The sequence below is a fragment of the Cynocephalus volans genome, chromosome 4 (assembly GCF_027409185.1).
Source record: "Cynocephalus volans isolate mCynVol1 chromosome 4, mCynVol1.pri, whole genome shotgun sequence".
Lineage (NCBI taxonomy): Eukaryota > Metazoa > Chordata > Mammalia > Dermoptera > Cynocephalidae > Cynocephalus > Cynocephalus volans.
Genome location: NC_084463.1, coordinates 153578148 through 153602019, shown reverse-complemented (window position 1 = coordinate 153602019; position 23872 = coordinate 153578148). Strand labels below are relative to the sequence as shown.

The 23872-nt window shown below is 37.5% G+C and overlaps 2 protein-coding genes across 3 annotated transcripts in view; one reads left to right on the top strand and one right to left on the bottom strand.

Annotated features, from left to right (window-relative positions):
- ZFP91 (ZFP91 zinc finger protein, atypical E3 ubiquitin ligase) overlaps positions 1-16018 on the bottom strand; it is a 39423-nt gene extending 23405 nt beyond the window's left edge. The window contains exons 1-2 of one of the 2 annotated variants that reach the window (XM_063093357.1): positions 15598-16018; positions 10737-10765 (exon numbers count right to left, since the gene is read on the bottom strand). In XM_063093357.1, the coding sequence (XP_062949427.1) occupies positions 10737-10765; positions 15598-15953 (385 nt within the window). In that variant the 5' untranslated portion in view covers positions 15954-16018. The remainder of the gene's footprint in view (positions 1-10736; positions 10766-15597) is intronic. The other variant, XM_063093356.1, reaches the window with a different exon arrangement.
- A 747-nt stretch (positions 16019-16765) lies between these two features.
- LPXN (leupaxin) overlaps positions 16766-23872 on the top strand; it is a 43742-nt gene continuing 36635 nt past the window's right edge. The window contains exons 1-2 of the mRNA XM_063095106.1: positions 16766-16829; positions 23465-23607. Of these exons, the coding sequence (XP_062951176.1) occupies positions 16766-16829; positions 23465-23607 (207 nt within the window). The remainder of the gene's footprint in view (positions 16830-23464; positions 23608-23872) is intronic.

Sequence of the window (23872 nt, the reverse complement as noted above, 5' to 3'; positions counted from 1 at the left end):
ATGGCTGAGAATTGAACCCAGGTGTATCTAAGTCCAAAGTCTATGTATTCTTTGTACTGTACCACACCTAGTCATATAAAAAGAGGAATGGGAGTGGGCAGGTCGATGCAAGGGCTCAATTCAGATTTGGCTTATTCCCATCCAGCCTTGGGTACAAGTGCCAAAAGAGGGCCCTTTTTATATAATACACTGACATAAAAGACCCGTAAGAAGAATTATTCCTAAAAGCAAATTTTTAATCTAAAACCACATGTTGTACTTCTTTATGCTTCAAAATAGAGAACTGGAGGAATTTAAGAAATTAAATGATTTTTAATTCCAACCTAGTTTACTCATTTTTAAATCAACAAGACTGTTTATATGTATATATATGTGTTAATACTTAAATTCAATTTTTCATCTTGTTTAGTCATCTTTCACTGTTACTAAACGTATATACGTTATTATTTTTTTTCTTACTTATTTCAGAGCAGATAGCCACCGGAGGATTGACAGAAAGAAAATAAAAGATAAAAAATATTAACAAACTTTCAAGAAATTTCTACAGATGATATATTAAAAGTTCAAGGCAAAATAATCAGAATTAAAAAGTAGGGCCATTAACTTCCAAGGTACAGGCATTAGGTAAATCAGTTTGTCTCAAAAACATTAAAAGACTTTGCTGAGACACAGGTTTGGGAAGGTGAGAGGATGCTCGCCAGCATTTGTTACTCTGTCTTTTTGATAACAGCCAGTCTTACTGGGGTTATATATTTCAATATGATTTTGATTTGCATTTCCCTGATGCACCTCCCTGAGTGATGCCGAGCATTTTTTCATGTGTCTGTTTACCATTTGTATATCTTCCTTTGAAGATATACATTTTTAGTGTTCATTCTAGTTTCAGGATAGACTGCTCTACATGGGAGCAAGAGTAGATGTCAGAGACCAGCTAAAAACCCTATTAGACCTGGCAACAAAATAATAATCGCTTGCAAAAGGGTAATAACATTAGGGATGAAAAGAATGAGACATATGACAACTACTTAGAAGAGTAGACAAGACTAGGGAATAACTTAACAAAGGGATACAGGGAAAGAGAAGAGGTCAGGAAATTTGGTTTCCAGATTTCTGACCTAAATAATTGAATGGTGGGGGCCGGCCCCGTGGTGCACTCGGGAGAGTGCAGCGCTTGGGAGCGCAGCAGTGCTCCTGCCACGGGTTCGGATCCTATATAGGAATGGCTGGTGCGCTCACTGGCTGAGCGCGGTACGGATGGCACCACGCCAAGGGTTGCGATCCCCTTAACGGTCACAAAAAGACAAATAATAATAATAATAATAATAATAATTGAATGGTGGAAGATGAGAAAAAGATGAGGTGGTTTTTTTGGTTTTGAGGAGACACTTGAGACAGTATATGTTCTGCTTTGGATATGTTAAGTTTGAGATATCTGCCGAGTAAAGCATCAATGGGCCTAAAGTTCAGAAGAGGGATTCTAGGCTACATATATAAAATTGGGAATTGCCAGCATATAAAAACGAAACTACAATTAGTTTATACATAGTATGGCCCACATAACATGGATAACTTTCAATATTTATGAAATGTGTTTTATTTACTACCCCCAACATTTGGCTTACTCACTGATTTCTCTTTTCCAGGAACAGTTTTGTATTGCAAAGTATAAAACCCTTCTAATTTTCACTTTGTGGTTGTGTCATTTAAGCCACACTTTACCTCTGAGGGGCCCAAAGGTACCCATGCAGGTGGATCCCCTGCTGGTGCTTTTGTCTCAACTTCTGGTGGCTGCTGGGGACAGCAGCTACCAGCTAAGCTGATGGAGAAACTCAAGAGTTTCATTCAACACCACGGGGTACAATGCGATGTTTTGATCTACTATACACTGCAGAAAGATTCAATCAAAGTGACATATCACCACCTCATCAACTTATTTATTTGAGGCAAGAATGTTAAAAACCTATTAGCAGTTTTGAAATATACATTATTAACTGGTTACCATGCAGTACAACAGATCACTAAAATTTATTTGTCCAGTCTAACTGAAACTTTGTACAGTACGAAGGTACTTCAAAAAGTTCATAGAAAGATTTGTATTATCTTTTAATCCTATCTTTCCACGAACTTTTTGAGGTACCCTCATACTCTGATCAACATTCACCCTTTCCACATCCCTCCTCCACCCCACCTCCAGCCTACGGTAACCACCTTCCTATTCTCTGTTTCTACTGAGACTGACTTATTTAGATTCCACATGTATGTGAGATGATACAGTAATTGTCTTTCTGTGCCTGGCTTATTTCACTTGGCATAATGTTCTCTAGAACCATCCATGTTGTCGCAAAGAACAGAATTTCCTACTTTTTAAAGGCTATATGGTATTCCATGTGCATACATACCACATTTTTTTAAATCCATTCATCCAGTGATATAAACTAATCATCAGGGAAATGCAAATTAAAACCACATTGAGATATGCCCTCACACTTGTTAGAATGGCTACTATCAAAAAGACAAACATGTTACAAAATCAAGGTCAAGGGCCAGCTGCCAAAAAAAAAAAAAAAAGAAACAATAACAAGTGTTGTCAAGGATGTGGAGAAAAGGGAAGCCTTGTACACTGTTGGCGGGTATTTTGGAAAATTGTATGGAGTACAGTCATTTTGGAAAATTGTATGGAGGTTCTTCAAAATATTAAAAACAATTACTATATGATCCAGCAATCCCACTTCCAGGTATATGGCCAAAGGAATTGAAATTGGCATGTCATAAAGATATCTGCACTCCCATGTTCATTTCAGCATTATTCACTCACAAAAGCCAAAATATGGAAGCAACCTAAGTGTCCTCTGTATTTTGAACAGCCCCCGCAATTGCACAAGCAAATTCATTAAAATCTCTCTATATATATCCTGTTGGTTCTGTTTCTCTGGAGAACCTGACTAATATAGACTTTGGTACTTAGAGTGGTTCTAGAGGAAAATAACCTTAAGAATGAGTTTTCTAAACTGGCTCTGGGGGTTCTGGAATTGTTCTCTAATCTGATTAGATTTAAAGGCACTAATAACTCTATTTCCAGTAGTAAAGAGAGCACTGATAGTCCATGGCATGATGTGGCAACAGAAATAGGCAAAATATCACCAATGGATACCCCTAATTAAATACTCATAAAGGATTCTGGTGATCATGTACTTGATACCTAAGAACACTTTGGTCAAACTAATGTGTATAATGAGATTGGCTGGTTGCTGCTAATTAGGAAAAAAGATGTGCTCGGATTCAAATTCCTAGCTCAAGTGCTATGTAAACGACCTGAAAGTTTCTATGTCTGCCCTGCAAGAACTACAATCTCCTGAAGCTGCAGAGCTGAGATTGTTGAAACAAAACCCAGAGCTAGTATCACCAAGGCTGACCTGGCTATAGCCACTGCTAAGTGCCTAATCTTCTGGGAGCAGAGATCAACACTGAGTCTCCAATATGGCACCATTCCCTAGGGTGATCAGCCAGCTACCTGGTGGCAGGTTCACTACGTTTAGACCACTTTCATCATGAAAGTGGCAGTGTTTTATTCTTATCGGAATAAACTCTGGATACAAATCTGTCCTCCCTGCAGGAAATGCTTCATATATGCAACACAAAACACACATGGTATGTACAAGTACATTTATATAAAATGCCCAGAAAAAGCAAATCTATAGACAAAAATTAGATTAATAATTGCCTGGAGCTGAGGCCAAGAACCAGGATTAACCAGGCATGATAGATATTACTGGCATGAAGAAAAAGTTCTAAAACTGGATTGTGATGACAGGTATGCAACTCAGAAAATTTACCAAGATTATTGAATTGCACATTTAAAATGGGTAAATTTTATGGTATGTAATTATACCTCAATAAAGTTGTATTAAAAAATATGCACCTTACAAAACCAAGGTCAAGGATTTGGATTCCCATACCGGCAAAAGCCTGTCTACAGTGAAATGGGTAAGTTAATCATGATATATTCCCACAATGCAATATTATAAAGCAACAAAAATAAACAACCTACAACAAACACAGCACATAGGAATGTCACAAAATGGCGAGCAAAAGAATACTGACACAAAAGAGTACCTATTATATTATTCCATTCATGTAAAATTCAAACACTGGCAAAACTAATCTGTGCTGTTCAAAGTCAGGATGGTGGTTACTGATGGATCTTACGTGACCAGCACCACTGTGCATACAGTAAGCACAATATAGCCACCAGCCTTGTCTTCCACTCCAGCACCAAACCCCTTCCACTTCACGAGAAACCTCGTGACTTCTGCAAAACAGAAATCTTTTTGCTTCCACAAGGGCACAGCTCTCCACCCTGACTGCACTGCTTCCACATTAGCATAATGCCCCTCTTTGGCTGTATCAGCCAGCTTTTGGCACCCTATATAAGCTCTCTCACCCCCCACATCTTGTGCTGTTCTCCATTTTGAGGGCAGCCCCGGACTGCCCACCACTTTGAGTGCAGCCTGGCAGATTCTTTTCCTTTAATAAAGCTTGATCAGTACCCGGCGTCTGGGTTCACTTTCTTTCACTTACACTTGCGGGTGGCTAACTCAAAGGGAGCCCTCGGGAGTTTCTGGGACACTGATCATGTTCATTTCTTGAGTTGGATAATAATCACATGACTTGATTTTCATTGTGAACATTCACAAGTATACCCATTTAGAATATGTACACTTTGTATATGTGTGGAATATTATCAAAAAACAAGCTGTCATCTCAGGAAAAAAAAGAAAAAAAAAAAACCCCAGAAAGATCAAATGTCCTTTGAACAGGTAATGGTTAAATAAATTATGGACTATACATGTGTAGTAGCACAGTTGGATGGCCACCAAGTATCTATTCACCTGTTCTTTCTTAAAGAATCAATCCCACTCTTCGAAATATAGTGGGAATCCTGATTAGTCTATGCTAACCGTTTTCAAAGTGTAGTTTATAAACTGCTAGGGGTCCCTAAGACCCTTTCAAGAAGTTTTTTAAGGTCAAAACTCTCCACAGGAAAAAAACTGTTGGAATTTTGATTTGGATTACATTGCAATTATAGATCAATCTGGAAAGAAATGACATCTTAACAATATTGAGTTTTCAAACCTATGAACAAGGTATGTTGCTCCATTTACTTAGGTCTTTAATTTCACTCAGCAATGTTTTATACTTTTCAGTGTACAGATCTTTCAAATCTTTTATCCAGTTTATCCCTAAGTATTTCCTATTTTTGATGCTATTGTAAATACTATTGTAAATATTTTTAAATTGTATAATTTCAACTTTCTATTTTTTGCTGCTAATATATAGAAATACAATTGACTTTTGTATGTTGATCTAGTATCCTGCGGGTGGCTTCAAGATGCTTTGCAGCTATTGCCTTCAGCATTTTAGAAGGCTGCTATGAGACCACCATGTGACAGAAATAATATGGTTCCCTATCTAGGAAGGAAGAAGGACAGATAAAACACCCACTGAATGTACTGTCAGCCCTCTGAGGCTTTAGTATTATAATAGTCAGAAACTTGAGTTTCTGAAACCTGACCAGAATACTCTGTGTATTTCTATCATTAGCTCTACTTTGTTTTCCGAAAATAATTAGTAAAGTCTGCTTTGAAAATATTAGCCAATCTTAGCAGTATTAACAGAAGCTAGGTCACTTAGTTAGAGCAAGTATGGTGTTGATAAAACCAAGGTCAAGGGTTTGGTTCCTCCTACCAGCCAGCTGTGGGGGGAAGAGAAGCCAAGAAAAGAGTTCTTTTTTTTCAAAAGTTATATTTAAGCCCATTTTAGAAGAGTATTATTTAATTTGTAAAGGAGAATGTTTCAGCTAAAACTAACATCATATTTGAGGATTAAGACTGGGCTTATATTTGTATATGCCCTTCCTCACCCAGAAATTTTCCTTCCAGAGCTCTTTTCTTTTCAGAACCTACAGGACTTTATTTTTTTTTTATTTTTATTTTTTTAAATATGACCGGTAAAGGGATCTTAACCATTGACTTGGTGTTGTCAGCACCATGCTCACCCAGAGAGCTAACTGGCCATCCATATATGGGATCTGAACCCGTGGCCTTAGTGTTAACACTATCAGCACCGCACTCTCCCGACTGAGCCATGGGCCGGCCCTACAGGACTTTATTTTAACTAGGAAAACCTAGTTAAACCTAGGTCATTAGCAAGGAGATTCAAGAAAGAATTGTGAAGACAATGTGTCCTGAGTAAGAATCTTCTCACATCTTTCTTTGTACAGAAGTTCAAATGGTAAAAATTGTAAAATTTAGATTTTCTCCCTAGAGAGAGAAAAGATAGAAATGCCTGTTCTATATATTTAGGAATAATACAAATAGTGTTTAAAGATACTGGAAATGAGGTGTATCTGTAAAGGAAGGTAGAAACAGTCAATGTTATGTTGAGGTTGCAAGTTGACAAAAGGCCAAGATGAATGTGATACAAGAGTCTGATGTGTGGGTATAAGAAGTAATCAAAGGTATTCCAACACAGGAAAAATGAAATACTGCTGAAATTAAAACCATGAAAATTGTTAATAAATTCTAATTTTTAAAAAATGGAGCACAGAGACAATAATCCACAAATTAGATTAAATCAATATAGAACAAAAACTGAAGATGTGATCCAGGGTGGAAGAAAAAAATCAGAATAAGCTAATACTTTAGTAATCATTCCAGACATTATGATTATAATAAACTACACAAGACAAATAGTTAACAGTTAAGCTCTAAACAATGTAAGTAAATTCCCAGATCTGTTATAAACTCATTTGATAACTCTTAAGTAATCTTTGCCAAACATCACTATTCTGTAACAAGAAAAGTAACTGAAAATAAAATGATGCTGAATAAAAGGTGTAACCCAAAGTTTAATACAGTCAAATTTCCAAGCATCCAATATTCCAAAGTATTTTTTTCATAAACTCTAGTTTTATGAGACAGTCAACTAAGTTAGGTAATTGCTGCATATTTTGGTATTTATATTTGCACATTACTCAAAATCCAAGTTTCTGAGACATTCTGCAATAAATAACCTAACATTGATGACTCAAGCGCTGCCCACATTTACTTGACTCTGTAGTATTTATTATCATTCCATGAAACACACTTTAGTTAACATTAAGGTATTACAGTCTCCTTATTAAATAATGTTTTATCTTTACAAAGTTTTAATTATTATCCATCAGTAAGGATTCAACAGATGGGAGAGAACAACAATCAGGTTTCATAATGTCTAGTTGGAGGTTAGAAAGAAAAATTAAAAGTAACACTGGGATTACTAATAAATTACATTTATGGGATTACTAATAAATTACATTTAGGTGGACCATCCTTTTACTTTACGTGAATATAATATTGATTCAAAACAGAGAAACAGGATGAAAACATAAAGTCAAGTTAAAAAGGAACTAAGCCTCCATCCTTAAGGTTTCAGCTAACACTCTTAGAAGCTCCACAATGATGAAGATAATCTTCTGAGGTGGTAAACTAAACTTTGAAGCTTTAAGCTTTTCCCCTTTTGCTTCTTCTGTGTGCCAATATCCCTCTCATCCAGAGATCTATTTGCATATTTAGATCTAAGCTCAAATGTTGCCTCCTCAAAGAGGTCTTCTCTTACCATCTTATCTAAATTTAGTCTCCCCATCTCCAACTTCATCAAACATTATATTATACTTTTGTAGTTTATTCAGTTCACTTATTTACCAGTACAACCCAGTGCCTAGAATAGTGCCAGACACATGGTGGATGCTCAACATTACTTGTTGAATGAATGAATAAATACTATTTTACCAAAGTAGTTTTCTATTTCTTTATATATACCCATCAGGGTAAAATAAATACCCTGGAGAAACAGGAACAAGAACTAATACTAATGTTTCTTTACTACTATTTTGTTTGAAAAATGAATGTAGCACTTGGCAACTGAATAATTTAAAAATAATGGAAAGTTATTTCTATGCTTTCTATGTGCAATATTGTTTAACTGTTTAAACACATCAACAGTTCTTATCTTCAACTCAAGAAAAGCATTTCTAGTCATCTGGAGTATATAACAGTTAAAAACAATACTGAAAACATCTTTTCAATATTGATAAAACAAAGAACTAGTCATACTTCTAGAAAAATAACAAAACCTGTTCAAAGTTTTGAAACCCTCAACCCTTGAAATGAGTATGTTACTTCAGTTAAAATTCAGCAGATTGAACATGAACATTATACTCCAAAGTAAAAGAATAACTTTTTGAGAAGTGACAAGAAATAGTGAAAGAATTGAGATGAATTCTAAGTATTAAACAGTACAGAAAAAAATGACTACTAGAGCCTCCACTTCTTTACTTACTGATCTCACTGTATGAATGTATGTTAGATAAAGTTCTTATGTACCTATATACTGTCCACAGAGCTGAATAGCTACTCTAAATAGATAAAATAATGAAAAGATAGAAACAGGAGTTTGAGAATATCCAGATCCAGAGCATTTAACTAGTGGATTAAAGTGGAACTGATTTTGAGATTGAATTACCCAGAATGCAGTAATCCCTCCACAGCTGCACAAGTATACAACACGCCAACTTCTGGTTTAAGATATCTACACAAAGATCTTTTAATTTACCTCCAACAGGGGTTTAAAATTCCCAGCACAATCTCCAAGTTCTCCTAAAGGCAACACAGAGTAATTTCTGTAGACATATTCTTTAAACACATAAGATAATCTAGCTCTGATAAAGGCACGTTGTTTTTTGTTTTAATCAGAACTGCTCTGTTATTTGACTGTCACGTATTTCTACATTTTCCCCATACCATAAAATCTCCAAAATGATCTCTGAATAAGAAATACAAGACCATCCATTCTCAGCAGACAAAACCTATTTTCCAAGTAACAACAGCAGCAACAAAAAAGCTTTCTACATAAAAACTTGCCTGGTATAAAACATTCTGCCTGGTATACTATGAAATAGTCTCAGATTCCAAAACTCAGAGAAGTAAGAAACAAAGCATTGACACCTAAATATTTACAAAGCAGCCACCAATTTAAGTAATTGGTTCCTAATCACACTCCTTCTTCTAAATGGCATAAAACACAACTTTTAAACTTGCCTGATACATTCTCAAAGCATTCTCTAGGAACAGAAAAACCTTCATTAAAAAATACATTTTAGACCATGGTGCTGGTAACACCAAGGTCACACCAGCCAGCCACAAAAAAACAAAACGAAAACACACACATCTATATGTATATAAATATATAAAATGCACACTCAGTATAGACACACACATATATATGTATACATATACAGTCATCCCTTGGTATTCATGTGGGATTGATTCCAGGACCTCCTGTAGATACCAAAATCTACAGATGCTCAAGTCCCTTATATAAAATGTTGTACTATTTGAATATAATCTATGCACATCCTCCCATACACTTTAATTTATCCCTAGATTACTTATAATTCCTAATACAATGTAAATGCTATGTAAATAGTTGTTATACTGCGTTGTTTAGGGAATAATGACAAGAAAAAAGTTCAGTTCGTGTTCAGTACAGATGCAATTTTTTTTTTTTTTTTTTAACATTTTTGATCTGTACTTGGTCGAATCCAGGGATGTGGAACCCACAGACATGGAGGAGTAGCTGACTGTACATATAAGAGTACTTTTTAATTTTAGAAATAGTAGCTGGACCTTAAAAATTAACTGGTCACCTCTCAGCTATTAAGAGGATTCCAACATTTGGAAACTGGCTGTGTTGGGACTGGGTCAAGATCACACAAGACAAATGAAATATGCTTAAAAATATATTTGTTCCAGTTTTAAGGAGGAGGATATGTGTTTGAATTTAGCATCAAGATACACAGCCAACAGATAGGAAAAAAGAAAAATGTAATGAATGAGCAAGTGGTCCAACTTGACAGAGGCAACTTGAATAACCCAACCTGCAAAGCCAGAACAGTCTTAAAAAGTGTTTAAAAAAACCCAAAATGAACATTAGCTTCCCTTCATAATCCAGATAAAGTAGAAAACTTCAATACATATATTTGCTTTGATAAAACTCTAATTTAAAGTGAAATGACTTTATGATCTCCTTTAATTATTCACCAGGCTGAAATATTAGAACACTTTTCTTTCTCCACTCTTCAAAATGCAATTATGAGACTGCTGGTCTCCACAAGCCTCAAGGTTTTGCCTACACTTTACTCTGTATATCATGTATCACTCTCTTCATTACTTCATTAAAAAAACCAAATAGCTCAAAAAATTACAATAAATTGTCAACAAATAATCTGATTCCTCATTGTTAGGTTTCCAAATAATGCCAATATATTCTATTGTCTAAACCCACTGTCATCTAACTAGGTTCTACCAACTCCAGTCACTTTTTTTTTTTTTTTTAAAGATGACTGGTAAGGGGATCTTAACCCTTGACTTGGTGTTGTTAGCACCACGCTCTCCCAAATGAGCTAAGTGGCCATCCCTATACAGGGATCCGAACCTGTGGCTTTGGTGTTATCAGCACCATACTCTCCCAAGTGAGCCATGGGCCAGCCCTAACTCCAGTCACTTTTTACTGAATAAAAGTCACTTTTAATAGGGAACAAATTTAAATGATCAGACTGAAGCTTATTCTACTTTCTATCAGATTATAAAATAATTAATGTAATGTACACAAGAGAGGTAAGAATGACCAAGTCTTACCTTTATCAGTTGTTACTTTTTCTAGGCATCTGAAAGAAAGAATCAAACATTAAATAAACGACCTTGTACATTTTCTTAAAAAACAAATATTTATCTCTTTCACGTCCATCTCTAGAGTGATGTAGAAAGCATCTAGAGCAATGCTGTGCAACAGAACTTTCATCATAATGGAAATATTCTTCATCTGCACTGTCCAACGTGGTAGTTAGTTGTATGCAGCTACTGAGCACTTGGAACAGTGATTAATGTAAATTTAAATAGCTACATGTGGCTATCATAACTGACAGCACAGAGCTAGAATAACAGTCAAAACAGTTGTTTTTAACTGTAAAAAGATATTAATACAAAGAAAATATTGCTAATTATGCTATCAGTGGTCATATAAGAAAATGTCATTTTTTACAAATGCAGTAATTAGGGGTGAAATAAAATAATCTTTGTTCTAAAATACTCCTGCCAAAAAAGTAGAGGGAGGGAGAAAGAATAGACATAGAAAGCATGGCAAAATCTCAACTGTTGGTTATAGGCGACAGAATACTGGGGTTTCATAATACTATTTTCTCTACTTTGTGTATAGTTGACAATTTTTGTAATAAAAATTTAATGAACCTTAAAAAAGACTCAAATTATTTGTTAAACCCAAATGAAATTCATTTCTAAAAAGTCAATAAATGGACCTCACAAATATAGCTTCTACTTTACAAATTAGATAGCAACGGTAAAAAGATTAAAGTGTTATATAGCCTACAGATTAAAAAAAAAAACAACACTAACCATATTCTTATGTTTTTAGTTTGGCAAAAGTTTTATTATAGATAACTATTGAGTAAGTAAAAAGAACTCCCCTACACCCATTACCCAAATTTCAAAAGTCAACATGCTTTGGATCTTTATCCTAAAGACGCTACATGATATCTTTATGTATAGTATGAAGGTATTTCCCCTGCCAAATACATCAATATAACTGATGACCCTTTTATGTTACAAAAGAATACCCAGGCAAATACAGAAGCCACTTTATAACACAAAATCTGTTCTCTTTAGAAAGAACAGCTATCATTTTTTGTTCCCTATTTTTTTAAAAGTTTGGTATCATAACTGTATTTTAAATTATATTACCCATGTCCCAGTTAACACAGATAACTATTAATCATCCTAACTTTAAATGAAAACTACAGAAATAATTGCTAAATTTTTGAAAAATTATACAATAAACTTCCCAAAAACCTTTTGAAATGATTTAATGTTTCTACTGCCATATTGATTAACTTAGGATCCTGATTACTCGGGATTTCAGTCTTGTACAACTGAAGCTTTCTCCAAAGGGCTATATGTTTTTTCAATTCAGAATACTGCTGCCTCTTCATCCTCACTATTCATGTATCTCAAAAAGGAAATAGCAAGAAAATGTCACCTAGGCTGACCAGTTACTTGGTTAGAGCACGGCCTTATAACACCAAGGTCACTGGATCATACCCCCATCCCAGCCAGCCGCCAAAAAAACAAACAAAAAAAAAAGCATCACCTAATGATTTATTACCATTTTACACTTAGCAAGAAAATATACCAAAAATGGAATTCCACACATCAGAAAATAGAGCAATATTTTCTTTCATCTGTAAATCATCTGAATCTGAAGGAAGACCTTTAAAAACCTTAAAGTTTTAGCTGATATTACTTAATAGCTAAATTATAAGTTTTAAAAAATTATTTGTTATTGAAGTTTTAGATTCTGAAATGCACAGGATAGAGAAGACACGTTATAGGGTAGAACGAAAACAAGCCTTTTTGCATTTTAACATAGTCTTAGTTTGATAATTTCATTATTTCCATATTTGCAGAAAGCATGAATATTTTAAATTATGAATTAGAAACAAATTATATCCAAAAACTACTGTACTGATACTACCACCTGTTTCCTGTATATTTATTTAAAAAATGAAATGAGTATACAAACATTTGCACTTGAAATATGACAATCTTAACTGTTTAATTTATTGGCTAACATATAGCAAATGATCAGCGTAATTCTAAAATAGTATGGATACATAAGTTTTCTTCAAATTTGGTTTACCTTTCCTTACTATTATCTTTGTAGTCTTCAATTTATAATAATTCTAACATTTAATTTTATGCCTTTCTCTTGAGCATTCACTGAAAAATTTTTTATTCCTCTTCATTCACACACGTTTCCTTCTCTTACTATTAATTCCTGAACATTTCAATATGAATAGAAAGGTGTTATAAACTTAAGAAAGTTTATAAAAACTATAACCTTATTATCGTCCAACTACAAAGCTCATTTCACAAGTCATAAAATATCAATTATAGAGGAAGCAGATCTAAAGAAATCAAGTGACTTGCCCAAGTCACTCAGTGAGTAGTACAAAGGTGGGACTTGAAATTTTCTGACTAAAGTCCAACGCTTTTTCACTATACTATTTTGCCTTCTAACAGGAACAGAGGTTTCAATCAATACAATACCTTTTAAGCTATTGTACACTCTGCTCTCTTTAATCAAGAGAAAAAAACATATGTTAAACAGCTAATTACTAGGATTTTACAGTGGGAGAAGTTGGGATTTGGAAAATGAACCAGAATGGAACAATTAATTAATATAGAGATTAAATTTCTCATTTCCTTTTTAAAACTGTCATAATATTATTTGTAAAACAGAGATGAATCAAGGTCAGAAGACACTAGACTAGGGTACAGTAAACTGATACTCAAAACCTCTTAAAATGTCTTAAAAGATTAAATTAAGTAGAAAAACCTGATTTTAAGACGAATTTTACTACTGAAAATTTGTAAACCATGCAAACATGTTTAACAAATCTCCACTAATCAATTCATCTTCCTCTTAACTGCAAGGTTCTTGAAGAACAGGGCCGTGTCTCATATATTGTTCTACACCTAGCTCTGTACAGTACCGGGCCCAGTTACTGCTCTTGCCAAGCTGAATGCTTTTGAACTCCTTTGATTTCCAGGCCAGGAAGTAAACTGAAAATGTGTATCAAAAACACTACTACGATGAAAATTTGTTTTAACAATCTGATCAAAATAGTATAATTTTAAATACACAGTCATGAGATAATTTTGAGGTTGAAACAAGATATAATTATCTTAAGATGACATCTTAAGAAAGACACATATATTTAACTCTCAAGTGGCAGGTGAGAATGGAAGGGATATTTTTAAATATTAACCTTCCTATGTGTGGTAACAGAAAAAAACGAAAAATATCCTATTTTGCAAAATTTACATAAAAAATATCACCACGAATCACTTATACCTCTCCCATGTCACCATTGCTCGAAACTAACTTTTACTCAGTATTGACTATATATACTACGCATTGTGTCAAGTGCTTCACGCACTGCATTTAATTCTCACAAATTCATGTCATAGGGAGTATCCCCCACAGATAATCCCTTATAGATAAGGAAACTGAGGCACAGGTAGGTTATGAAATTTATCCCAAGAATTTATATCCAAATAAAGTTAACGACATATATCTTTTCAAATTTATAAAAAATAAAATACATAAATTAAAATTTTATGAACATGAAATGCATCTATAGCAATTAGAATTCGAGCTGCAGCTGAACAATTTATAAGTAGAGATTTTTGTTGTCCACAGAAGAACTGTAGTTCACACGATAAATTCTCTAAATTATGTTAACTTAAATGACATTCAAAAATTTGAAAGCCCATCTAATATCACGATATAATACCTGTATTTTTTTTTCCCCCCTCAGAGACATCTAAGGTAAGCATGCCAAATCACAGACTTAACTCTTAATTTTGGAACAGGTCTGTTTGAAGCTTCAAATCTACTACGGGGTTTAGTGTAAGCCAAACCTTGCCACTATCTCTACCGGGGGAAGGGAAAGACTTAAAAACTTTTCCCCCTCATCTTCAATTTTCCCTGCTTTTACTAATTTTTTCACTTGAAAGTCAAAGGACCCAAATGATGTTTTCAATAACAAATTCAACACTTAATGTGATTAATTTGTAGAATTTACAAACTTGTGCGCTTCAGTATTCTTAACATATGAGCATTATTATAATAAACAATATAAAATATTTATACTCCTGGCCACCTGTTCATGGTTCCTCTATTACTTCTAAGTAATAAAAAAATTCCTTTCAAATGAGCCCAACTTTAAGGATGAAGTTCCTTCATTAATATATGTGCAAAAACAAAGGAAAAAATGCTACTTGGTAGAAAAGACAAAATTAAGAAATATTCATCTAATTTTGTCACATGAAAGACTCTATACTTAAAATTAGCAGAGCCACGTTTTTACCCCAACCTTAAGTACCAGATTTCTAAAAAGAATGAAAAGTGATGTGAAAATTTAGAAGAGTGAAAAAAGCTACATAAACATACTACTACGACTGGCTCTGTAGCTAATTAACTGGAAGAGCGGTGGACACATTTTTGAAGGCTAGGATTGTGCTTATTTCCTAATGGGGATGTGATGTAACACTGGACAACCGCCTAAGGGAAAGGCTGACAAAGAGGGTGCAGATGCCAGAGTGACGGATAAGCCTGCGGGCTGCAGGCAGGGAAGAGGTGGGTCCCCAGGGAGCAGAAGAGGCGTATCCTAAAAAGGATGATTGATTTCCGGGAGTGGGGAAGGGGCCCGACAGACAGGGGACACGGGGTGCGGAAGGGAGGGGGCGCAGAGAGAAGTGATAAGAGGCTAACGGGGAAACGGTGTGACATCTGGCGTGTGAAGCCGGCAGGGGGCAGAGCGGGTAGCATGTCACGTGGAGTGGGCGCTACGGGAGCCGAGAGGGCTGCGTGTAGACAGAGGGGGGTCTTTCCCACCGCCTGAAAGACTGCGTTACTCACAGGAGTCGCTGACTCTTCTTTCCCTGAACTGGAGACGGGGGCTTCCCGGCCTGGGACTGCTGCCCTGAGAAGTCGGGAGGCCTGGCGCTTGGGCTGCTCCTCCGCCGGCGGGGATACTCGGCCTTCCTCCGGCGGGACACAGCGGCCGCGGCGGCGGCGGCGGCGGCCGCAGCGGCCCGGCCTCGGTCACGACCTCCCCTCAGCACGCGGCTGCTAGTGGTCCCCGCAGGCGCCGCGGCCGCCACCTCAGCGGGCCGTTGTTGGCGCTCCTCCGAAGCCGCCTTGGCCGCCGCCGCCTCTCCCCCTTCCTGGTCCTGTTGCTCCGGGGGTCTCGGTTCTTCCGTCTCCCCCGGCATCAGGCTAGTCCGTCCCCCACCCCCTCGTCCCAGGAGGCGGAGGCGGCGGCGGCCGCGACGCTGCTCCCCCCGCCCCCCTCGCCTCCCGGAGCGTCCGGCTCACCCTCACCCTGCTCTCCTCGTTCCCCCCTCCCCTCCGCCCGGCTCCGAGGGTGCCCCCCCGCCCCCTGCCACTCAAGGTCCGCTACCGCTGGTGGCGCGCGCGCGCCCGCCACAGAAGCTCAGCGACCCAATCGGAGAGGAAGAACGGCTCCGTCGCCCCGCCCTTCGCGGGCTCACACGCAGCGACGTATAGGGATCCCGCCCCCACCCCTTCTTTCAACCAATCAGGAAACGGCTCCAAGGGAGCGCGCGAGGTTTCCTTCCCCGCGCACCCGTTCTCACCGTTAAACGGCTGCGTCTCGCGACAATCCCAAAGTGACCTTTTCCCCCACCTCTAGAGTTCAACGCGCACTAGGAAAATGGGAGGGGCAGGTCTCGCGAGGGAACTGGGTGAGGAGGAAACGCACCTCTTTCCCCGCCTCGCGCACACCCTTGACTGGCTGCGCGCGCACCTGCCTCCCTAAGGAGCCACTAATGCCACAAGGGCTCTATCTTTCTTCCTTAGGCCGTAGAAGTAGCCTGGGCATTTTTCCGCCTCCACCCCGGCCCCACTTTCCTGTCTTTGGCCTTTCTGTCCCCAGCGCCGCCAGATCTTGCGGGGAGAAGGGGGAATTTTTTGAGCTGTCGCTTCTCCTTTAAGAAAAAAAACACCGTCGACTGCCGGATGGATGTCTCTGAAAAGATGGCGGCTGTAGAACAGAGGCGGGGCCATGGGGGTGACGAGGGGCCGCCTCCTGGCGCACGCGCATGGTTACCTTAACCAAGGGCTGCCTGGTAGCTGAAGTCCTACTTACCGTATGCTTTAGGAAAGCGGAGGCCAAGGGGATGCTGGGAGTTTTTGACTGAGTCATGACGGGAAAGGTAGTTTACTCTCCGTAGACCGAGTTTACTTTTCCAGGGAGGTAGTGTTTCCGGGTTAGGCCTTGACGCCTGCGTACATTGGGAACCAAATGTTGAGCCAATTCTGGTGAGGATTGTTCGGCGGGGGTTTATGCTACTTTTTCGCACATTTTTACTTGGCGTTGGAGTAGCTTTTCTCGGGTGGCCACCTAATAACCCCTTACCTTGGTTTGGTCGTATTACACCTCCTCTGGGACCGGCTAGCGTTTGTGTCTCCATTAATCGTCTAGTCATCTTGTGTCTGACTCACTCACCTCTGAGTCCCTGGTGGTCAGGGACTGAGTCTGGTTATATTGGATCCTCGGGGACCTAGCACAATGTCCACCACTCGGTTGGCTTTTAATAAAATTTGTGGAACGAATTGTCAAGTTGCTTTTTTAGTAGACGTGTTGGAGCATCCAGGAGCCAGCGTCGCCTGCTTAACTTGGCTGTGGTCCCTGAGCTGGAGGGAGGGGTTGTTAGCGTGGCTCTGGTGACCGACACCGAGAAGCTGAAGGTCTCTCAAGCTCCCCGCCCCGAAGCCACCTGCTTCTGCGGTTTATGAATGTTTCTGCTGCAAAGGAAGCGCGGTCAGAACAGCAACTTTGTCAGAAATTACTTTTCTGTCTACTAGCGTGCGCAGCTAAACTGTCTTCTGAAGCGTCAAAAGGGAGTTTCCATTTGCTCATCTCCAAGTTGCAGTCCTTGATGCAGTGGGCCTCTCCCATCCCTTCCTATCTTTATTATTATAATCAAAGAGCGATTTGCAAGAACAGTTCTTTACCCTTGGAATATAAAGCATCCGAGGTTAAAAGCCCCAGGAGAAGGAGGATGGAAACAAGATCTGGGGATCCGATTCCAAATTTCACATTAATCATAAAGTTAAACTGTAGACAAGTGCTGAAGTACATTTTTCCTTCAGTATTTTGACTCAGTTACCACTTCAGGTTAGGCAAATGTTTTATATTCTCTCCCGAATGTTTTGCACTTTTATAGGGCTAATGCCATTTTCAATTATAAAAATTGGCATGGTGTCAATGGGAATTTTTTCAAACTGTTTGCAGTGAGCAGACTTTTAAAACAGCACTGACATCCAATGGCTGTTCAAAGTAATACAGAGGGGGAACCCCCCCGCCCCCGAAAAAAAAAGTCTTATGGACACAGTGGAATGGAGAATGAATGAATCCTTTAACAGAAGATCACTTTGTTTTAAAGATCGCAGGCTTTGAAGTCAAATCTGGGTTATAGTAAGTATTACAGTAAGTATAGTAAGTGTAAACTATTAATACTATCCCTTGAACCTATTTCACCACTGGTAAAAAGGGGAATAAAATTTGTTTTGTAAAGCCATAGCTTTTTACATACAGCCTTCTTATAGTAGGTGTTTTGTAAGTGTTTTATTTCTTTTCAAGGTGCATAAAACCACAATGGTAAAAAACATGAAGAGTTAACCTCAGTGTCATTTTTCAGATAAACTGCAATAAGGCAACGTAACTAAGTGGGGATTATGCTTAATTGAGATGTCTGCAGTTTAGCACCTGGTATCTTAAACCTTCCAGCTTCATTCTTCATGACCCCTATAGATGTTTTGCATTTTGGACAACTGAATAACCAGGGCCTGAGAATCCAAACGTGAATCTGCTTCTGCCTTGCTTTTAAAGGATTTACAATCTGTGCAGGAAAGCAGCTAAACAAAATATCTGAATAATTAAGTAAATAAAGACAGCAAAATGAATTGAGTGCTGGTTAACTCTGACGGAAATTCTAAAAAGGAAACTATGCCTCCATGGTCCCCCAGCTTCACAGAAAAAAACAAAAAACAAAAAAACAAAGCAGGTGCTCAGTCACAGATACCAACACTTGGAAGAAACACAAACATAAATCTGCCATTCCCATGAATTCAAGATGAATTCTGACACATAGTAGGTGCTCAAATTTGTGAAATTAATTTTGAATCTTTATCATGGTGGCCAATGTACTAACAAAACTCAAATCTTATTACCCGCCTTTGTGTCAGTACCATGTTGAAAACTATGACCTACAAAAAAAAAAAAAGATATTCACCAAATCAAGAGAGGAAGTGCTAAGCAAATACAGGAACCAAAAAGAGTTATAGAGGCTGCTTTATTTTTGTCTTACTCAGTTCCTTTGCGGTCCTCTTCTTCAGCACATGCCAGAGCAGTTCCTTACAACCTGTGAGACCAGAGCATCTTGGGTGTGGGACAATGGAAGAGTTGGGTGAGTGAGGAACTTCTTGAAAGAGAAAGTGAGGGAATGAAGACTTGGCTGCCATCTCCATGTGTGGTGGGGTGTACTTCTAGCCAGACTAAGGGTAGTACTGGAAGATTTTATTTTCACTTCTCTCCTGTTCTCAACCCAAACAAGAGTGAAGCATAAGGAACTATGATTGGGGAAACTACGGGTTCACTGTTTTCAGTGGCACAGTAGATGGAGAGTTTGGTGCTAACCACAGACAAATCTCGACAAACATTTTTTGACCGAACTGTAATTGAAATCGTTATTTTATTATGGATGCTGTTTTGCTTCGGGGGCTACTGGAGATCATAGGGTAACCACACAGCTAGGCAACTGCAGGGATGTGATTTGGGGAGAAAAAGAAAGAAAGGGGGTGGGGGCTGTCACAAGGAGAAGAAATGGAATAAATAGAAGTACAAGAATGAGGGATCCACAAAGGTTGGAGGAAAGCCAGGGTGGTTTCATTTGTTCCACGGTTTAGTATTAAATCAAGAAGGCATAGCACTGTAACTCCAGTGATTTTGTTGCTAAGCTTTTTATTCAGAGGAATCCTGAAAGAACAGCTTATGATACTTCCTTCCACTCCAAGGCAATTAAATCCAGGAGTGAGATTGGCCACATTAACCAGAGAGATCCCTGATTTCAAACCTTTGGAGCAGCATAAAGTTGGCCATTTTGGGGACTCATTCCATAGCCTTTGCCAACTTTTGTTGCCAACATCCTAATATTGTCACTAACCTTTATGCAATTTTTAAATTATTGTGTTAATTCCCAAGTGTCCTGGGTTTGTATGTGTTTGAGGTATGGGGTATGTGAAAAGTGCAAACAACAAAAAACATATCTTGCACACCGTCTTTTTTTCTTTTTAATTGTTTGGGGTATAATTTGAGAGCTGGAAGAATAGAGGAAGGAAGAGGGGAAAATAACTGAGGGAAGAGGTTAATAAAGAGAAAAATATTAAAGAGTATTTGATAAATACTGAAATGTTTGAGAGGTAAAGTCTATTTTGATACTGTGGTAGACTCTATTTTGGACTTGGAGTAGAAGCCAAATTCTTATTCTGTGTGAGTGTTGGAGGAATTTGCATTTTTGCCTGTGCTCTGCTATGGTACAACCCTTTTTTTAAAAAAAATTTTAGGGGTCCTTAATGGCTTTTATGCAGATAATTCAAAAAGAAACTAATACTTATTTGGTGACTTAATCTAATAAAACTAGACATTTTTACATATGTTAATAGTTTTAATGTCCGAAGCATCCACTAAAATAGAGATTGTCCACTTTATTTTTTAGCTGAGAAAACTAAGAAAAACAAAATGACTTGATCAACATTACTCTCAGGAGCACCTGACACCTAAACCCATTACAAAGTGTTCTCCTATTTTTAAAATGTGTTGGATCTGGTGTTCCGGCCAATTAATCCAGATTTTTAAAAAATTGTATAGTTTTGCATTTCCTGAGCAGGAAGAATGTTGGAGAAATCTTGTCCAGAAGTGTAGAAAGTACCAAGCAGCCCAGAAGCTAACATTTGTGTAGACTATCCAGTTAGCTACACCTGAACAGTTTCTTCAATTGTTATCAGCCCAGTAACAACCCTCAAGACTTGGGGTGGGTCCTTCTTCCCTCCCTGCAGAGAAATAGCATCAAGGACAGGTTAGCTCAGGTGAGCAAATATTTCCACCCTGCAGTACTGCCTTGGAGGTTAATAGCTTATATCCACCCAGAAGGTTTTCACCTAAACTCTCATTATATGAGGATGATAAAAAGGAGCTGGGAGCAGACTCTGGCTTCGAATAAAATCATTATAACCCATGGAAACCTCCAAGAGATCTTACTTTAATCCTTTCATATTAATGTTGATATTATTTTATTTTTTTCAGAGAAAGGACTATAGATAAGGACCACAGAATTTTCAGTCTAATACCCCCTACACCCATCCTATATTTGTCATACTGAAATTAGTCATCTTCAAATTACAGAATCTGGCAAAAGGCATAAGCTCAGGGTGTTGTGGATATGCACGCTTACAGAAAAGAGGAAGAGAAAGGTCTGTTAACTCATGACCCAGAAAGGAGAGTTCTGGTAACTTCAGTTAGCTGGTGCTTCTAAGGATAACTCCCTACTCAGTGGCATGGTCTCCTCTCTTCTGTAATCTTTATTGTAAATGGCTTTTTTATTTTGAATCCAGGAGGATCTTTGACTTCTGGTTGGAGCAAAGCTTAGAGAATAGAAAAGAAATGGGCACTATCTTACTGAGAGATATATTAGAATTCTGAAATTTGGAATTGAGTCTGGCTAATAAAATTTGGAGACAAAAAGTTTTATTTTTTTCTATCTCTTTTTTTTTTTTTTTTTGACCGGTAAGGGGATCTGAACCCTTGGCTTGGTGTTGTGAGCACCACGCTCTCCCAAGTGAGCTAACAGGCCGTCCCTATATAGGTATCGGAACCCGTGGCCTTGGTGTTATCAGCACCACACTCTCCCAAGTGAGCCACGGGCTGACCTTTCTTTTTTCTTCTTTTTAAAAAACCTTTTATTGTAGAGAATTTTTAAATATACAAAAGTAGAAAAGACAGTTTAATGAAATCTGATATACCTATCTACCAGCTTAAACCATCATTAACTCTTGGCCAATCTTATTTCATATTTATACCCACCTATTCCACTCCTGTGTTATTTTAAAGCAATTTCAGATATACAATTTAATCTGTAAATATTTCGGCCTTGATCTCTAAAATAAATAAAGAAATAAATATTAATATAAATAACTATAATGCCGTTTTAAGCCCACAACAGCCTTAACAGTAATTCCTCAATATCCTGAAATACCATATTGCACCTAGACTAGTTTAGCTCAGTTTGCTTATCTCTAAAATTGTGCATAAAAGTCAACATTTTTGTGAAATGAATGAGGAAGATCTATAGAAGATTTTATTTGTAATAAAAGATTAGATCTTTCCTAATGCCATTCTCTGTGGGAATTATCTGTACTTTCTGTGCAATTTCTCTGTAAACCTAAAACTCCTATAAAAATAAAGTGTGTTAGTTAGGAAAAGAAGGAAAAAAAACATACCCATTATCTCAAAATCTGAAATAAATGAAAATCTGTTTGTTTAGGGTTTTTTTTTTTTTTAATGACTTATGAAGTTTATTTTTCTCATCTTAGAACTTCAGAGCTAGGCAGATTCGTAGAAACAATATAATCTAGTTTGCAAACTTTTGAAAACTATTACCTGTGGTAAGAAATCAACTAGAGATTCACTAATGGCTCTTGGCCCACAATTTGAAAAATATTGTTCTAATCCAATTGCTTCATTACGTAGATGAGGAAACAGCTTTAGAGAAGAACATGTCATGCTCAAGGTGACCCAGAGAATTCATGTGAGAATGGGGACTGAAACTTCTAACTTTCAGTTAGTGGGGGGCTAGGGATCAGATAGCCCGGGTTCAAGTCCTGGTTCTGCACTCATGGGCTTAAGCAAGTTATTTTTGTCTCTTTCTTGATTTACAAAATAGGACAATTATATCATCTGCCTCAAAGCATTAGGATGATTAAATAAAATGGGTAAACTTCTAAGCACCATGCCTGGCATGTATTTGTTTTTATAAATTATTATTGTATGTTCATTATAACAGAAAGGTACCAGAATACTTGTAAAGTCCATTGGCTTTTACCACGAAAACCACAAGAGAAACAAATCTCAACTATTTGGATTGAAACATCTTACTCTATTTCCAAACCTTCTTTTCTCTCTAACCATTTTTTCTCTTCAAACCCTAAAACACGGAATAGTTATACTTTGTTTTGAGACTTTTGTTATGTGCTTGGAACAATTCTTGAGATTTAAGACCAAAAATTCATCAGGATTAAGAATAAATGTTACTTCCATGGTATATTTTGAAAAATGGTAATATAATTGCTTGTATTTTTCTTCTAGGAAAAATATTTAGGATTAACTTTAATTGGGGATCTTTGTGGGTGATCTTCCCTAAACACATGATAAAAATTAGTACCTGTAATATAAGAAGTCAAATTATAGAGTGAGACTATGAAATTGATTGCAACCACAAGAAATAAGAAACAAGCCACAATGAGTAGAAGTATTAAACTTCTCCTGGTAGAATAGACCATATTCTTGAAGTGAAATTAGGAGTAAGGAAAGGTGTTTGAAAATAGCCTTAACCCAAGAGAAGGAGATGAATGGGGGCACAGTAGCGATATTTAATGGAAAAATTATTCTAGAGGCTTATGTATTCTCTTGTTTCTTATGATGTAGATGCCTTACTAGAGGAACTAGAACGCTCCACCCTCCAGGACAGTGGTGAATATTCCAACCCAGCTCCTCTTTTCCTGGATCAGCATTCCGGAAAGGAGAGTAACCTTGCTGAGACTTCAAAGATCCTGTCCGTTCAGGATAACGTAAGTCCCTTGCCAGTAACTTTTCATTTATTATACTATCTTGAATATAGATGTTTGAGTGCATTTCTAAAAATGAATTGTACCAAACATAAAATGATACAAAAAGAGAATCACATATCTAAAAAAGAGAAAAAATAATCCCTTGATGTTAAAGATGATTGTTTTTGAAGAGAGGAGAATTGAGAAAATCATTACAGAAGACTAAGCCTTTGAGAACTAATATTTGTCTAATAAGGGCATGATAACAGGCAGCGTGTTGCCTACT